At 38.2% G+C, this 17,462-nt stretch overlaps 1 protein-coding gene across 1 annotated transcript in view; it reads right to left on the reverse strand.

Moving 5' to 3' along the window:
• Nucleotides 1–14,792: 14,792 nt before the first annotated feature.
• msh2 (mutS homolog 2 (E. coli)) overlaps nt 14,793–17,462 on the reverse strand; it is an 89,592-nt gene continuing 86,922 nt past the window's right edge. Inside the window, exons 15-16 of the mRNA XM_060831369.1 lie at nt 16,741–16,913; nt 14,793–15,456 (exon numbers count right to left, since the gene is read on the reverse strand). Coding sequence (XP_060687352.1) covers nt 15,286–15,456; nt 16,741–16,913 — 344 coding nt within the window. The 3' untranslated portion in view covers nt 14,793–15,285. The remainder of the gene's footprint in view (nt 15,457–16,740; nt 16,914–17,462) is intronic.

A 17,462-nucleotide genomic window follows, 5' to 3' on the forward strand; every position in this document is an offset into this window, starting at 1 on the left:
TTGGTGAAGATAGTAAAGGAGACCCCCAAGAAGAGCTGAGGAGCTGCAGGAGAGTGCACAGCCTTGGCAAGGGCTGGGTATGCAGTTAGTACCTGATCTCTACAAAGAATTTGCCTCTGCGGGTAAAATTTACTCAGAAAGAACAGGAGGAGAAGGACAAGAAGTTATAATTTTGAGAGATACAGGATCTAACCAGTTGCTGATAGTAAGGGATGAGCGAATATGCACTCTTTCTGATCTGTTACCTGAGAGTGTGGTGATTTGTGGGATAGATGGACAGAAATATAGCATTCCCCCATGTAAGATCAGGTCAGAGTGTCAACTCAAGACTAGGAAAGTTACATGGGAGTGGTTGACAGTGTCGGTTCCAGGAATTCAGTTTGTTCTTGGGAATGATTTGGCAGGATCCAAGGTGGGAGTGACATCCCTTGTTGTGGAGAAGCCCAAGGTAGACCAAAAAACTGAGGAGTTAAAACAGAAATACCCTGGTATTTTCCCAGACTGTGTGGTAACCAGATCCCACTATTATAAGTCACAGCACTAAGTGAAAAGTAAAGAGAAAGATGAAGGAGTTGAGGTTCAGTTAGTGGACACCCTGTTTGACGTAATGGTGCAGGAAAAACCAGAACAGGCAGAGGGTCAGACAGAACTGTTTAGTCTTGAAGGGCTAAGAGACCTGCAACAGCAAGGCAAGATGATAATAGATATATGTGTGAATGCATACTCTGAAAATGAGGCAGAGAATATTCCAGAGGGTTCTTATCTGAAAGATACAATTCTAAGATGGAAATGGAGACCACGGCAGGTTAGTGCAGAGGAGAAATGGGCTGAAGTGCACCAGATTGTGTTGCCGGTAGCATACAGACAGGAGGTGTAACGGGTAGCACTTGAACTACCTGTAGGAGGTCACCTAGGGGTACGAAAGACTCAGGCTAAGGTACAAAAACATTCTTATTAGCCTGGAATGTACAAGGATGTGGTTAACTTTTGCCGTACGTGTCATACATGCCAAATGGTAAGTAAGCCTCAGGCAGTAATAAAACAAGCACTTTTTTTGCCAAATCCCGCATTTGAAGAACCTTTCACGCAGGTTATAATTGAATATGTAGGTCCCATCCTGAGAAACTAAAGGTGGGAACCATTAATGAATGTGTCTATCAGATTTCCAGAGGCAATTCCATTACAGAGTATCAAGGCAAAAAGGGTAGTAGAGGCGTTAGTAGCTTTCTTCACACGGTATGGGGTTACTCAGCAAGATTCAGTCAGACTGAGGGGCAAATTTTACTGCTAGGCTGTTTTAGAAGGTTATAGATAGCTTAGGTAAAAAGCAGTTTAAATCCTGTGCATATCATCCTGAATCCCAGAGAGTTTTAGAAAGGTGGCATCAGACTTTGAAGACCATGTTGAGAGCGTACTGTCAGGATTACCCAGATGATTGGCATAAAGGTATCCCATTCGTATTGTTTGCCATTTAGAGATGCCCCAAACAAATCTACTCAATTTACTCCCTTTGAATTAATATTCAGTCGAAGTGAGAGGCCCTTTGAAATTAATTAAAGAAAAATTGACAGGACCAAAGTCAGAGATCTCACACTAAGATTATGTATCGGAGGTGAGGGAGAGACTAAATTGAGTAGGTGAGTTAACTAAACAGCACCTAAAGAGGTCACAGTATAGAATGAAGCAGGTGCCAGATAAAAGTTCTGAGACTCAGGCGTTTTCCAAAGGGGATAATGTGTTAGTATTGTAACCATTGATAGGAGATCCTTTCAACTTCAGTTTTAGTGATCCCTATCACATTGAGAAAAAATTGGGCCAGTTGAACTATTTAGTAAAGATGCCAGATAGGCAAAAAATGGATGGGATATGTTGTGTGAAACCGTATTATACCAGAGAGAAAGGACTGGAGAAATAGGTGCTTTTTACTGCCCCACAGAGATGATATGGATTTTGAGGTGCCTCAAAATAGATTTAAAAATGAAGACGTCCTTGACGATTAGGATAGGTTAGTAAACTATCTGTCTCATGAGCATAGAATGCAATTGAAAGATTTGTTATAGCAGTATAAGGACATATGTAAGATACAGATGGGGAGGACTAATGTACATGAAGCAGATGTAGAGAACACTGCTCTGATAAAACAACACCCTTATCGGCTTAATCCTTTCAAAGTCAGACAGGTTCAGATGGAGGTGGAGGCCACACTCGAAGAGAACATCATCGAACCAAGCCAGACCGAGTGGAGTTCACCGATTGTCTTAGTTCCCAAACTGGACTGGACTCAACGATTTTGTGTGGATTATTGGAAGGTCAAGGCTGTTACAAAATCGGACTCATATTCAATACCTAGATTGGAGGACAGTACTGAGAAAGTCGAACAAGCCACTTACATCACCAAGTTGGACTTAATGCATGGTTACTGGCAGTACCTTTATCAGAGTTGGCAAAAGAAATTTCTGCATTTGTAACCCCAAATGGGCTATATCAATTTAAAGTGATGCCCTTTGGAATGAAGAATGCACCCGCCGCATTCCAAAGACTCATGAACAGAGTTGTGGTTGGGTTAACAAACTGCAGTCTATTTGGACGATGTAGTGATCTTTAGTAAGTCCTGGAAAGATTATGTGGTACAGTTGGCAGAGCTCTTTGAATGAATACATGAAGCAAAACTGGTGATAAATAAAACAGTTTAAATTATACCCTGAAAAGTATCAAACTCCAATCAGTTTGAATTGAGTATACTGACAAGCTTAAAAGTCAATGACACAATCCGATGTTTTGGGGGTGTAAGACCAGGTAAAATTGAACAGTTGAGAGGAGAACTGCCAAGCCCAACATGTGAATAAACTGCTTGAAATATAGCTCTCTTAAAAGTACTTTTTTGATCAGTAACCTGTGATGTAGAAATCCCTAAGACGGAGAAAAGAAGACACACACAGGACGAAAGCTGCCTTGATTTGAGATAAGAAGGGTGGTTTTGTAAATCTTAACTGGGAGCTTTATCGGACTAGTATTATAGAAGGGAAGGTAAAAGATAGGTTAGAGGAAGAAATTGTAAATAGTGATGAGTTAATTACTCTCTGTATTACTTTAAGAAATAAAGTTGTTTATTTTTATTTTAAATAGTTTTTGGCCACTCGAATTTTTACAGATTACTGCACGGGATATATCTTTCTGTGTTGCTGGTTTTAAATTAAGCAGGAGGGTATACTCCATGTCATAACAACCCCTTATTTTGTGATTATGCCCTCTAGTCCTGAACTCTCCAACAAGGTGAATCAATGTCAGCATCTCCCTTGTCAAGCCCCTTATGAATCTTGTATGTTTCAACAAGGTCACCTCTCATTCTTCTAAACTCCAATAAGTATAGGCTCAATCTACTCAACCTCTCTTTGTAAGACAATCTCTCCAAACTCAGAATCAGCTGAGTGAATCTTCTCTGGACTATCCCCGATTCCAGTCTAACTAGTTTTAGCAAAACCTCCCTACTTTTATACTCTATTTCCTTTGAAATAAAGGCCAACAATCCACTTGTCTTCCCTATGTTCATTTAGCTTGCATAACAAATCTCTGTTTTGCTATTAAAACCAAACCTGCAGTGATTGAGCTTATGTTTCAGTGAAAGGCAACTACATTAAATAATAAAAAAGCCAGACTTCCATCTGGGGTCTAACTTGTCCAGTAGTTATATCAGCTGAAAGCATAACACCTTGCTGATTGCTAACTCTGTTACCTCCTTCAGTCCCAAAAATCTGCATAATATCTTTGATAGTGTAATTAGTCTTGAGTTTCTCAGATTTTAAGAAGTCTACCATTGTGGGACAGAGGGAGTCCTTTCAGCTACCTCAGACCAAGCTCCAGAATTCCCCTCTTCTTACCATCTCCAGCTCATTTCCTTCCTCTTAAGGTGGGAAGACAATGGCCTTGTGGTAATGTCACTGGACTAATAAACTAGAGTGACAGTCTAATGGTCTGGGATGATGGGCTGAAATCCCACCATAGCAAATGATGAAATTTGAACACAATAGAGAAAAATATCTGGGAGTTTAAAAACAAAGGCCTAATGGTAACCATTCTTGATTGTCATCAAAATCCATCTGGTTCACTAGTACCCTTCACTGGGAAGGAACGTAGCTATCCTTGTGCACTTTGACCTTCATGTGACTCCAGACACACAGTAATGTGATTGATTCTTAACAGTCCTCTGGGAAATACCTAATTAATAATGCCCGAATCCCATGAAAAAACAAAGAAAGAAAAAGCCACTCCTTAAAATTTACCACTTTACCCAAGCTTTCAGTTATCTGCCTTAATGTCTTTTCCATAAAACAAAATATGACACCACTCTAGAAAAGTCTGCTAGATAAATACAAGTTGTAAAGATTTGGAGAAATATTCCTCTCTCATGTCTACTTATATAAGAAACGTAAAAATAAATTTCAAATCACTGACCTGCAGCCTCTCCAAATAAGCACATGAGGGAGTTCTGAGTACTGGGAATTCAAATCAGAGATTGACTGGGTGTGAGGAGAATAGAAATACACTCATTATAACATTCTTGTAAAAACAAATTAAAGGTATTAAAAGCCTGCTTATCCACTGTGCCAGAGAGACTATGGGCTATGGTGTGATACACAATACATCGCCTCTTTTTAAGAAAAGCTTCTTCCATTTAGAAATGGTGCCAATAATTTTATATCCTAATAGACACTGTGCAGCCTACTGACATTAAATTGTTTCTGAATTTACCCGACCTTAGTGAAATTGCATTATATCTACAATAACCACTGATTAGAGATGCAATTACCATTCCAGAGGCAGCGAGAGGACTTACCTTATACTATTATAGTCTGTCACATCTGAGACTGTCAACCTTTTATCATAAGCATGTAAAACTGATTAATTGTTGGTCAAGTATTGCTGAGTAAGATGTCAACAGAACTATTGACTGAGTTGCTATGGTCATGGTGCTATTGAAATTGGATTGTGTTACTCTTCAGTGTTCAATTAAAAACAAAAAGATTATTATGTAGCTATGTAGTATCCATACAAATCCACTGAGATCTTACTGATGGCGTTCAGGGATAGACTTAATGTGTAAAAATGTCTATTCCTACAGAATTCATCCATAATTGCTGTTTATTCCTTCAAGTGCATTTTTACTACACCATTCAAAAAAACACTATTTATAGCTAATCAGCTGGTACGCATGAAGTCTTGCTCAGTTAAAAAATAACAAACATGGATAGCCATTTAAATAGCTCATAAATGTTCCTTTATTTTATGCGAAGGAAAATAACACTTTTGCTAATATAAATTCTGTAAAATAATTCAGCATCTATTTATAATGAAACTGCTGCCATTGTTTAGTTAGTACAATAGTTTGTTTTAAGATAAGATAAAGAACTAAGAATACCTTTTGCTCATTATGAAAATTGAAAATGAAAGGAAGGTGCTGGAGATATTCAACAGGTCTGGCAGCATTCGCAGAGAGAAACAGAGCTACAGCATCTCAGTTCTGAAGTAAAGCCTTTGAACTCAAAATGTTCAAATAAAGCCAGTGTGATTCCCCACATGTTCCATATCTTATCCACTGCAATTATTCATCCACATTTCCCTTAAAGAAATGAGATGGCTTAAGCATTTCCTTTGGCAAGACATCTTATGCTACAGAAACTCACAGTGCAAGGAAATTTCTCCTAACTTGTTTGGTCCTCATCCTCTTAGAAATAATCATTTAGAAGTGGTGACCTCCCAACAAAGGAAACAACTTATCCTGAAATAATTTATTCAGATCCATCATGATTTTTGAATCCTTTGGTAAATCACCTCTTTAAAGCAGTATTGTAGTAACTCAAGTCTGTCCTCATAGTTACAGTTCTTCATCCTTTGTATTTTGCAGATATATCAACTTTATATACACTCTGTGTGGCATTTTCATTTTTAACATTGGGAGAGCCCAATGTACTTTGTAGGGATTTGGATTCTACACTAAATGCAAGAGTGAAAAAAATATTGTTAAGAAGTTACCATATTGGTAAAAAGGACAATCACAACTTTAGAAGGCTATCTGCTATGCTTTATTGGATAATAAAAATCAATACTTCTCACTAATTAAGACATGGAATAATAAACAAGTTCAATGTGGGTTGGTCTTTTCTGTAAGTTCAGGACTTCTGGGGTCTTGTATTCTTGGACTCATGAAACCTTTCAAGATTTTATTGCATGTAATTGGAATTGCATGTATCATCTGTCAGCTCTATAATCAGGTTGTCTGTTTTCCTGAAGTATTTAAACTCTTTGTCAAACCCCACTTTTGAAGTTGCACTGTGACTTATATCCAAGTGTGAACCATTTCCCAACCAACTTTTAATTTAAATGCCTACATTTCCTCATACAATCTCCATGAGCTGGTCAAAAACAGGCGGCACAGTGATTCAGTGATTAATACTGCTGCCTTACAGTGCCAGGGACCCGGGTTCAATCTCAGCCTTGGGCAACTGTCTGTGTGGAGTTTGCACAATCTCCCCGTGTCTGTATGGGTTTCCTTCAGGTGCTCTGGTTTCCTTCTACAGTCCAAAGATGTGCAGGTCAGGTGAATTGGCTATGTTAAATTGCCCTTAGTGTTAGTTAGAGGGAAATGGGTCTGGGTGGGTTACTCTTTGAAGAGTCGGTGTGGACTTGTTGGGCTGAAGGGTCTGTTTCCACACTGTAGGAAATCTAATCAAAACAAATCTTTTGTGAAATAACTTACCAAATGACTTTTGAAAATCTGTATTTACTACATCCACTGTACTTAGTTCACCTATCAAAATGGCTATTTCTTTAAAATAATCAAATATGAATTGTTTTTAACCAATCTGCACTGACTCTCTTTTATTTGGTGATACATTTCCAAATGCTCACTAAATTCATCGAGATTTGAAGATTGTAAATTGGGCCACATTGGGAATTAAACCAACTGCCCATAGTTATCTGGTTTATCACTCTCTGCTTTTTGAATGTGTTACCTTGGCTGTTTTTCTAGCCTCAGTGTATAATCTATGTATCTATAGGAAGTTGAAACATTAGGGCCAGAATTGCTGCCTTTTTTCTTTTGCTCTCTGGCTCATTTTACCAACCAAGGCTGTTTCCCCTTAGGACCCAATGACTTAGCCATGCTGTTAATATATTTTTCAGCACCAGCTCTTTTTCTAGTTATCTCAAACAAATGCTGTATATCCACCTCCAGAACAAATACATTCTCATTTCTAGCATCATTGGTAAATTCTAATGCAAATGCTGCTAACCCAAAAACCTTTTCATGGTTAGGTTTAAAGTGTTTTGCTGATGAAAAGCAATGACAAAAAGCAAATTTAACATTGATTCTCACTCATTGCTTTTTTATTTCACAGGATGTCAAATGTGTTCATAAATTCATGCACCACTGAATACTAGCCAGCTTTACGTCAAAGCTTTAACCACTATGATTTAAAAAGTCACAGACTTCATAATAAAAAAGATTCCACTTCTGTAGGAAAGGAATGTCTTCTTGACTCATGGATAAACTTGTGGTGATTTCTTAAAGGCTGTAATGACTGAGTTGTAAACACACAATTCTTGATCAAATTTATTTTTACAGCCAAAGGCTCTTTAAAACAAACATCTGCATCTCTTTAGTTATCAACAATAAATGATTTGGAGATGCCGGTGTTGGAGTGGGGTGTACAACGTTGAAAATCACACAACACCAGGTTATAATCCAACAGGTTTATTTGCAAGCACTAGCTTTCGGAGCGCTGCTCCTTCATCAGGTGGTTGTGGAGAATAAGATTGTAAGATACAGAATTTATAGCAAAAGTTTACAGTGTAATGTCACTAAAATTATATATTGAAAAAGATCTGGATTGTTTGTTAAGTCTCTCATCTTTTAGAATGACTTATGTTAGTTTCAGTTCTTTCATATGTAAATGACAAATCTTTTTTAAAAGTTACATTCTCAAGTGAACTTTAACAGTTGATGTCATGTCGGCCCAGATAATGTATTGAAGGTGTTAGCTCCCTGTGTGAGGCTGTCTGTGCCACAATAGTCAGAATGATTCTAATCTAAAAAACGGATTTACAGAATCTAACATGGATTCATGCAGTTTTTGAGCAAATTAAAATATAATTCTACAAGTACAAATTCACCCCATAAACTTATATGTGTATTTATGTGTGTATGGGGGAGGAGTGGTGGAGGGGTGAGGGTTAAAAGTGTCTGAGAGAGTGTATGAATGTGAGTGTAAAGGGGTGTAAGTTTGTGACAGGGTATGTGGGAGTGAATGTGTGAGTGAATGTGTGAGTGTATGAGAGAGGGTCTGCTTGAGTGTGTGTATATGGTGCAATCGGGTCACCTGTAGTGTGACATGAACCCAAGGTCCCGGTTGAGGCCATCCCCATGGTCATTCTAAAAGATGAGACTTAACAAACAATCCAGGTATTTTTCAATGTATAATTTCAGTTACATCACACTGTAAACTTTTGTTATAAATTCTGTCTTACAATCTTATTCTCTACAACCACCTAATGAAGGAGCAGCGCTCCGAAAGCTAGTGCTTACAAATAAACCTGACTATGACCTGGTGTTGTTATTTTTAACCATAAATCAGTTGAAGTTTAAAATAGAAATCAACATTCTGAAGATTCATTCCTCAGGAATGAAATTTGCCTTATTAATTTTCCACCAGGTTACTTTTTCTGCCATTGATGATGCCATCTAAAAGGAAATTTGTATGTTAAACTAAATAATGAACATTATTAGAATATTCAATCATGTTGTTATGATTCTAGCTGACAGTAACACTGGACAAGTCAGATCCCAGAATGAAGTTTATCTTGATAGACCATAAGTTTTACTTTTCTTTTTGTTTACTATATTCACAAGAGGTTGATAATGTATTTTTAACATAAGAACATAATTAATTTTACAAAAGTAAAGAACTATATTACACTAAACAAGAACTATGGAAATAATGTCATTACAGACGTCTGAAATAAAGATTCAGCCCTTTTATCCAAGTACTACCCTTCAGACACACAAACCCCAATGACATGTTATCCTTACCTCCATGCTAATCTTTCGGTCAGGTGGCATGTCTTAAATCGTTTCTGTTCTGCAAATTTTTGCATGTTAATGAGGTGCTTTTTTTTCAAATTAACCTATCACACAGAAACCCTTAAAACAAAATGCTAACATAACTCACTAATACCTAACATGGGTTAACTAAACCAAGGACACCCTCACAGGCCTCTGTTTCTGGAACTCTCTTCTGATTTTGAAGCTTCTCAGGACTTCTCCTTAACCCTGACTGAGCGAAGACTGAAATTCACAGCATCTCTTCTGGTCTGGGCCTCTTTCCCCAGCATGAATTTGCTCCTGAGGGCAAATTTAGCTGAAAACAAATGACATCAAATGCTGTTTTGAACTCAGTATTCAACATATTTTCTGACTTTTGAAAAATGTTCAGATCATCACGTTCCTTCTTCCTTCATAACAATGTGCTGCATCATAAAGCAGCACAGTTCAATCCTACCCTGATAGCCACACACTTAGACATTATAACAGAATAGTCTACTCAGCCTAATATAAAATGATATATTAGCATTTGTCACCATCCCACCACAAATAGTTCTAATGACTCCCAGTAAAAAATGAGGTCTGCAGATGCTGGAGATCACAACTGCAAATGTGTTGCTGGTCAAAGCACAGCAGGCCAGGCAGCATCTCAGGAATAGAGAATTCGACGTTTCGAGCATAAGGGGCTTATGCTCGAAACGTCGAATTCTCTATTCCTGAGATGCTGCCTGGCCTGCTGTGCTTTGACCAGCAACACATTTGCAGCTAATGACTCCCAGCCAATCTGCTGTCATATCCATTTTCTTCCATCATCCATCTGTCCTAAGCTTTGCAGAATAAGCATGAGCAAATTGTGTGAGATGTCAGCAAATTAGTGAGGATGGGATTCAACAGATTTTGGCTATGTCAGGTCGCCAAGCAAGGAACAATGTAAATTTTCCTTCGGTGCCTATGATATCTGCAGTATGGGTGCTAGAATTTCATCATTAAAAGCAATGCTTCCACCAAACCAACCTCACCTCCAAATGAAAAAAGTGAAAGCTATCTCCTCATATTGGCCAAAACACTGCAGTGAGAATCAGACCAAATATCTGTTTATGACAGATTTTAATTTGAAATCTGAACAACATACAAACACTTAACTAACCAACAAAACCAATGGGGGTCAGGAAAATATAAGACTGAATGTCAGTTTAAGCTAAACAAATGTAGGTTTATAATATCTTTAATTATTAAGATTCCATTTTACTAGAATTAATCTGTTAATATGAATGCAATTACAAGATAGACTTGGCACTGCACAAGAAAAGGTTCAATTGTTTAATGGGGAGTCAGCATGGGCATTCCAAAGTGAATTGTTTATCTCTGCCCCTCATGATTTTATAAATCTTCGCTTTCAACTAATGAGTACTGTTTAACTCCACTAAGCTCCAGACCCCACAGTCCCTTCCACAGTGATTATATACCTCCATCCCTAGAACAAGATCGACTTGCTGTTCAAACTACATTCAAGTATTCTTCACTAACTTCAGTTCATGCAAAAACCTTTCCCAAAACATCTATTTGCCTATCACCCTTCTTTACACTGATGTGTACTCTTAGTCACCTGAGATATTAAATTTAAGTTTTCCATTCTCATGTTTAAGTCACATTATATTGTTTCATTTCCTCCCCTCTCTGCAACTTCTTCCAGCTCAACTTAAGATTCTGATCTTTTATACATTTGTCTTTGCCTTCGTGAAACAATTGCTGATCATGTTTCAATCCTCATACTCAGGGAATTAAGTAATTATGCCCTATGCTTCTCTCTTGCCTTGAGATTTTCTTTAAAACTCAATCTTTGACCAAGTTTTTGGCCACTCCTCCCATCATAGGAAAAGGAGTGGGCACTTCAGCCCATCAAACCTGCTCCACCATTTAATACAGTCATGGCTGATTGAACACTCCAGTATCTTTACAGGCACTTTCTCCATAACTTTTGTGGAATTGACAATCTAAAATCTATCACTTTCTACCTTAAACACACTCTAAGACTGAGTTTCCTTATCCCTCTGGGATAGAGAATTCCAAAGATGCACAACCTTCTGAGTAAAAAAAAATCTCATTTTAGTCTCAAATAGCATTGTTGCTATTTTTAAACTGGGCCCTCAGTTCTGGACTCCCCAGTTAGGGGAAACATCTGACCTGCATCTACTCGTTAAGTATTTTGTAGGTTCTATTAAGATCACCTCATACTCTGAAACTTTAGAGAATGCAGGTCCAGCTTGACCAACCACTCTTTTTAGGCCAGTCACATCATCCCCAGAATAGGTCTGGTAAACATTTGTTGTGCTCCTGTATGGCAATATCTTTCATAGAATAAAGAGACCAAAACTGTCCAGGTGTGATCTAATAAGGTTTCAATTTGATCAAAGTTCACAACTCCTCTTCTGATAAAAGCCAGCATTGCGTTCGCTTTCCAAATAACTTGCTGCATTTGCATGTTAGCCTTCAGTGACTTAGCAACTAAGCTCCTTTGTACATCTACTTTCCAACTTCTTAACATTTAAGAAATTATTTGTGGATCTGTTCTTCCTACAAGAAAAAATCACCTCACACTTTTCACATTATATTCCATCTGCCATAATATTGCCCATTCACGAAGCCTGTCCAAATCCTCTCAAAGCCACTCTACATTTTTCTCACAACACACATTCCCATTCAGCTTTGTGCTATCCACAAATATTATGTTTTATCCCCATCCCAAACCATTGTAGAGCAGCAATATGACCTCTCAACTCCTCTACTCAATGCTCTGACTAATTAAGGAAAGCATACTAAACACCTTCTTCACTATCCAATCTACCTGAGATTCTACTTGCAATGAATTATGAACCTTACTATTAAGTGTTTAAGTCCTGCCAAAATCCAGCACCTCACATTTACAGAGGAACCTCAATTATCCAGCATTCAATTATCCAAATTTTGGATTATCTGAACAAGTTGGCAGGCTCCCGATGCTTGGCTAAACTGTGTTATCCAGCATTCAATTATCCGAACATTCGGTTATCCAAACAAAGTACTCCCCACCCAAGTTGTTTGGATAATCGAGGTTTCGCTGTATCTAAATTAAACTCCATCTGCCACTCCTCAGCCCATTGGCCCATCTGATCAAGATCCTGTTGTTCTCTCAGGGAACCTTCTTCACTAACCACTACACCTCCAATTTTGGTCTAATTTGCAAACTTTAGACTATACCTTGGATGTTCACATCCAAATCGTTTATATGAATCACCCAGTACCGATTCTTGTGGCATACCACTGGTCACAGATCTCCAGTCTGAAAAGAACTGTCCACACTACCCTCAGTCTTCTACCTTCAAACTAGTTTTGCATTCAAATTGAAAGTCCCCCTGAATTCCGTATGATCTAATCTTACTAACCAGTCTACCATGAGGAACTTTGTCAAATGCCTTAGAGAAGTCCATATAGATCACATCCATTGCCTTGCCCTCATTAATCCTCTTCGTTACTTCTTCAAAAAACTCAGTCAAATTAGACACTATTTCCCATGCACAAAGCCATGTCAACTATTCCCTATCAGTCCTTGCCTATCAAAATACGTGTAAATCCTATCCCTCGGGATTCCCTCCAACAACTCGGCCTTCACTAATGTTAGGCTCACTAGTCTATAGTTCCCTGGCCTTTCCTTACCACCTCTCTTATTTAGTGGCACCATGTTAGCCAACCTTCAGTCTTCCAGCACCTCACTTCTATCAACGATCCAAATATCTCAGCAACGGACCCAACAATCACCTCCCTAGCTTCCCACAGTGTTCTTGGGTACACCTGATCAGGTCCCAGGGATTTATCCATCATTATGCGTTTGAAGACATCCTGCATCTCCTCCTCTGTAACATGGACATTTTAAAATATTTTCCCCATTCTGAATCTTCCGCATCCTTCTCCACAGTAAACACTGATTACCTTGTTGCAAATGCTCCATACATTCAGGTAACTTTTGGGCATAATTTCATGTTGAAGCATATTCTCTGCTCCGCTTTGTTTCTCCCGTCTCTGGTATCAACAGCAGATTTTTTTTTAATCTTGTTACAAATTTTACTTTCTCTCAATTGGGGTTACTCTGATGGTTTCTGTCTCCCTAACAAACTAATTGAAACCCACTCCAATGGCACAAGTAAATCTGTGTGAAGATATCAATTCCAGTTCTGTTAAGATGTTCAAGCTTGACTCGTTAAAAGTTCCACCTACACAACCAGACCCAAAGCCCCAAAGTAGGATGCCCTCCTAGTCCAACTATTCATGTGCTCACTGGTACATGATAAAGAGCAAACCTGAGATTTTTGCCCTATTTAATACCTTCCAAACTCCCTGACATCTTTCGAACTTCACTCCTCTTTCTACCTATATGACTTGGTACTAATGCAGACCTTGAACTTTGGCTGATTTCTTTACCTTAGAAGGACTTCAGCACGGTGTTTGACAAAGTTCTGCATATTAGACTGGTTAATGAAGTTGGGACTAGTAGCGATCACATGGGAATCCAGGGGGAGCTAGTTATTTGGATACAAAATTGGCTCGAATGTAAGAGACAGAGGGTGGTGGTCGTGTGCCACAAGGATTAGTGCTGGTCCACGGATTTTCATTTACAGAAATTTCAATCCAAATATTGGAGGCATGGTTAATACGTTTACAGTTGACATCAAAATTGGTGATACAGTGGAAAGTGAAGGTTATCTCAAAGTACTACAGGACTTTAATCAGGTGGGCTGAGTGGCAGATTTAGATAAATGTGAGGTGTTCTATTTTGGTAAGGCAAACTAGGGCAGGATTTATACAATTAATGGTAGAGCCCTGGGGAATGTTGCTGCACAAAGATATTTGGCACACTTGCCCTTCATTGGTCAGTACATTGACTGTCAGAGTTGGGAGGTCATGCTATGGCTATACAAGATATTGGTGAGACCAATTCTAGTCTTCCTGCTGAAGGATGACCTTATAGAGGTTTATAAAATCATTTGCAACATGGATAGGGTGAATAGCCATGGTTTTTTTCCTTGGCGAGTGAATACAAAACTAAAGAGCATAGACTCAACATGAGAGGGAAAAGATTTAAAAAGGACCAACTCTTTCATACAGAAGGTGGTGTATGTATGGAATGAGCTGCCAGAGGAAGTGGCAGAAGCAGGTACAATTACATTTAAAAGACATCTGGATGGATACATGAATAAGAAATGTTTAGAGGGATATGGGTCAAATGTTGGCAAATGGGACTAATTCAGTTCATGATATTTGGTCAGCACAGACGAATTTGACTGAAGGGTCTGGTTCTATGCTGTATAACTCTGCAATATTCTTGATCCTGGCATTAGAAAGGATACATTACACCCTGGATTAATTTTTTAACACCATGGAACATTTGTTTTATCACTTCATTATGAAATACCCAAAATTGCCCTTCCATTCTCCTTGCTCTCCTACTGTGTGGCTGAGACATTGCCACATTCCTCCTTCAGCTCATTTCCTCTGATCATATTTTCTTGAAGTAGGTTTCTCAATGCTGAAAGTGTAATGAGTGGATTTGCAGTCCTTCCTTTTATTTCACTGAGAATCACAGATTCTTTCATTACCCAGCGATCAAATTTGTTCTAAGGCACAAAAAAAACAAACAAGCGGATATTTTATTTATTTTATTGAAAACGTCATCATTCAGAAATGAAATTAGTCATATCAAAATTAAGTGCAATGTGAACTTGCATTGCAGCTACAGTATGCAGCATAAATGGCATAAAGCAGAATTTAACAGAACAACACTCCTTCAAATGGTGCTCCATTGTACACCTGTATTCTATCTGGGAATTGCTGACATTTACAAGAACACAATCTTGAAAAATGAGGGGTTTGCCACTGCCAAAAACCATGCTTTCCTTGCTCAGAATCTAAAACACTTTATTACAATGTATTAAGTCAGGCTTACATAGAGATGCAGTAACAGTGTTCATAGAGGGAATGTTCTGCATTTTTTTAAAACCTCTTTTTCCATGACTCGCCACATAATATGGGTGGGATTCAATTTCAATCCTTTTGATCTATCGACCGTCCTCCCAGCCCAATCGCAAAACTTCCTTCTCACTACATTTAAAACTGTATACCTGAATATTTTATGAAGTTAACTTAAATCTGTGAGTTTATAGGGAGATTGTAGATCTTGAAATAATTCCATTGATAAAACTGTTATTCTGTGCCAGCACTTCAGACTTCAGCTTCATCAGTTCTTGCTTAACGTCTTCTTCAGACATTTTAGTAATCGGTAAAGCTTTGATATTTGACAAAAATTCTGCAATGATCCTTTCACCATCCTAGAAAATGAAAGAAAACATTCATAATTTACAGTATGCACTGTTTGCTAAAATGCTTTATGTAACATTTTGTGCCTTCACTAGGAGCTCAGACAGAGAACTCTATGCAAATTATTTTCCAAGTGATGTCCAATGTTGCATTAAACCAGCTCCTACATCTCAAGGACCAATTGTTCCAGAAAGAGGCTCACCATGGCCCTGTTCTGGGCAATTAGGATGAGCTGTAAATAGTGGCTGAGGCAGCAACACCCACTGAACAAATTAAAATGATGACAGCCTCATAATACTGTAAATCCACAGAATGTGCTCACTATCCAACACTACTGAGCCTAAGACTTGCTGGCAGCTGTAAGTAAGTAAGACTTCTGCTTTCAGGGTCTTGATCCAGGGGAAGGCCCACCACAGCCCAATTGACTCATGGTTCAGTGTCAAAGAGTGTGGCACTGGAAAAGCACAGCAGCTCATGCAGTATCGGAGGTACAGGAGAACTGACTTTGTGGGCATAAGCCCATCATTAGGAATGCCTGAACAAAAAAGCAGTACTAATCTCTTGTTGTCTCTGACCTAAGGTAACAGCCCTGAAACCTCAACAAGATTCTGCCTACTAAGTGGTTGCCTGGATGGAAATCCTTAAAAAATTGCGACACATACAGAAAGTGCACTCTTGGTTCGGGTCAATGGAAGATCATCTCTCCTACTAGCTTTTGATGAAACAAAAAGATTTGGCAGCTTGAAATTCAACAGACACAAATATATGCCTCCCTTTTCCTGTTGCCCATTGCGTTGTTATTTAAATGCATTTCATGGAGATTGAATTAAAATCCTGAATAATAGTTTTATTAAACTTGGATGGCTATAAAATGGACTTAAAAGACCTTTCACAGCAGTACAAAGTTTAAAACCCCACAACACCAGGTTATAGTCCAACAGGTTTATTTGGAAGCACTAACTTTCGAAGTACTGCTCAGGTAGGTGAAGGAGCAACGCTCTGAAAGTTAGTGCTTCCAAATAAACGTGTTGGACTATAACCTGGCATTGTGTGGTTTTTAACTTTGTAAACCCCAGTCCAACACCAGCTCCTCCAAATCATTTCACAGTAGTGTACTTTTTGGATAAGGTTTAATGTATGGAGACAGTAGTTCTATGGATGGTCTTTGAATACGTAATGTCAAGACAAGGTCTAATATAAGAGAGTTATAGTCAGCATGGAATATTGTTACTTTTGAAATGCAAAATAATTCTAAAGCTGCCAAAAATTTGTGTTCTCTTAGTTTAACCACAAACCTGCTTTTCTTGGCGGGATTTCTTAGCTGCAGGCCCTTCATCAGAATCCCCAGAATTCCCAATATTTTGGAATTCCTCAAGCTCCATGGCTTTGTCCTTGGCACTTTGAATAACATGTTTGGGAAACTGAGCAAGCTCAGCTACATGAATACCAAAACTCTGGTCACAAACACCTAAAATTAAATTTAAAAAAAAACTTTTTAAGCTATCAGTGTTGAGAGTTACATTTGAAGTACACAAGTTACAATAAGTTGGAATTCAGATCATAAAATGTTGACATAGGCAAAGCTGAACAAGAATTATAGTGTTTTCAGGACAGTGCTGTTAATGAATTTCAGGAGCTGAAAGCCAGATGAAGTGAAGTACGATTACAATAAGGTCCATTTTCACTCTGATCACAATAAAACTTGAAAATTGAACACCAATTCTGGGTTAAAAACTATGGCAAGAGATTGAATTTTTCACTTCTAAATAACATTCCATATTTGCTTAAATTTACAGAACCTGCCAATCACAAAATAATACATTTAGTGATTTGAGTAAAACCTCTCGCATATGCTTCCTGCCCAGTCATACAAAGCAGAAAGATCAGTACTTAAAATTCCAGTCAATGTGCAACAATGGAAACACCAAACTACATTGTGAAATGAGCTGACTATAAACGTTGAGATTTTAACATTCTTCTTAGAATAAATCTGGAAATTTGCATTCAGTAAGTCACT

This window comes from Hemiscyllium ocellatum, chromosome 10 (genome assembly GCF_020745735.1).
Source record: "Hemiscyllium ocellatum isolate sHemOce1 chromosome 10, sHemOce1.pat.X.cur, whole genome shotgun sequence".
Classification (NCBI taxonomy): Eukaryota; Metazoa; Chordata; class Chondrichthyes; order Orectolobiformes; family Hemiscylliidae; genus Hemiscyllium; species Hemiscyllium ocellatum.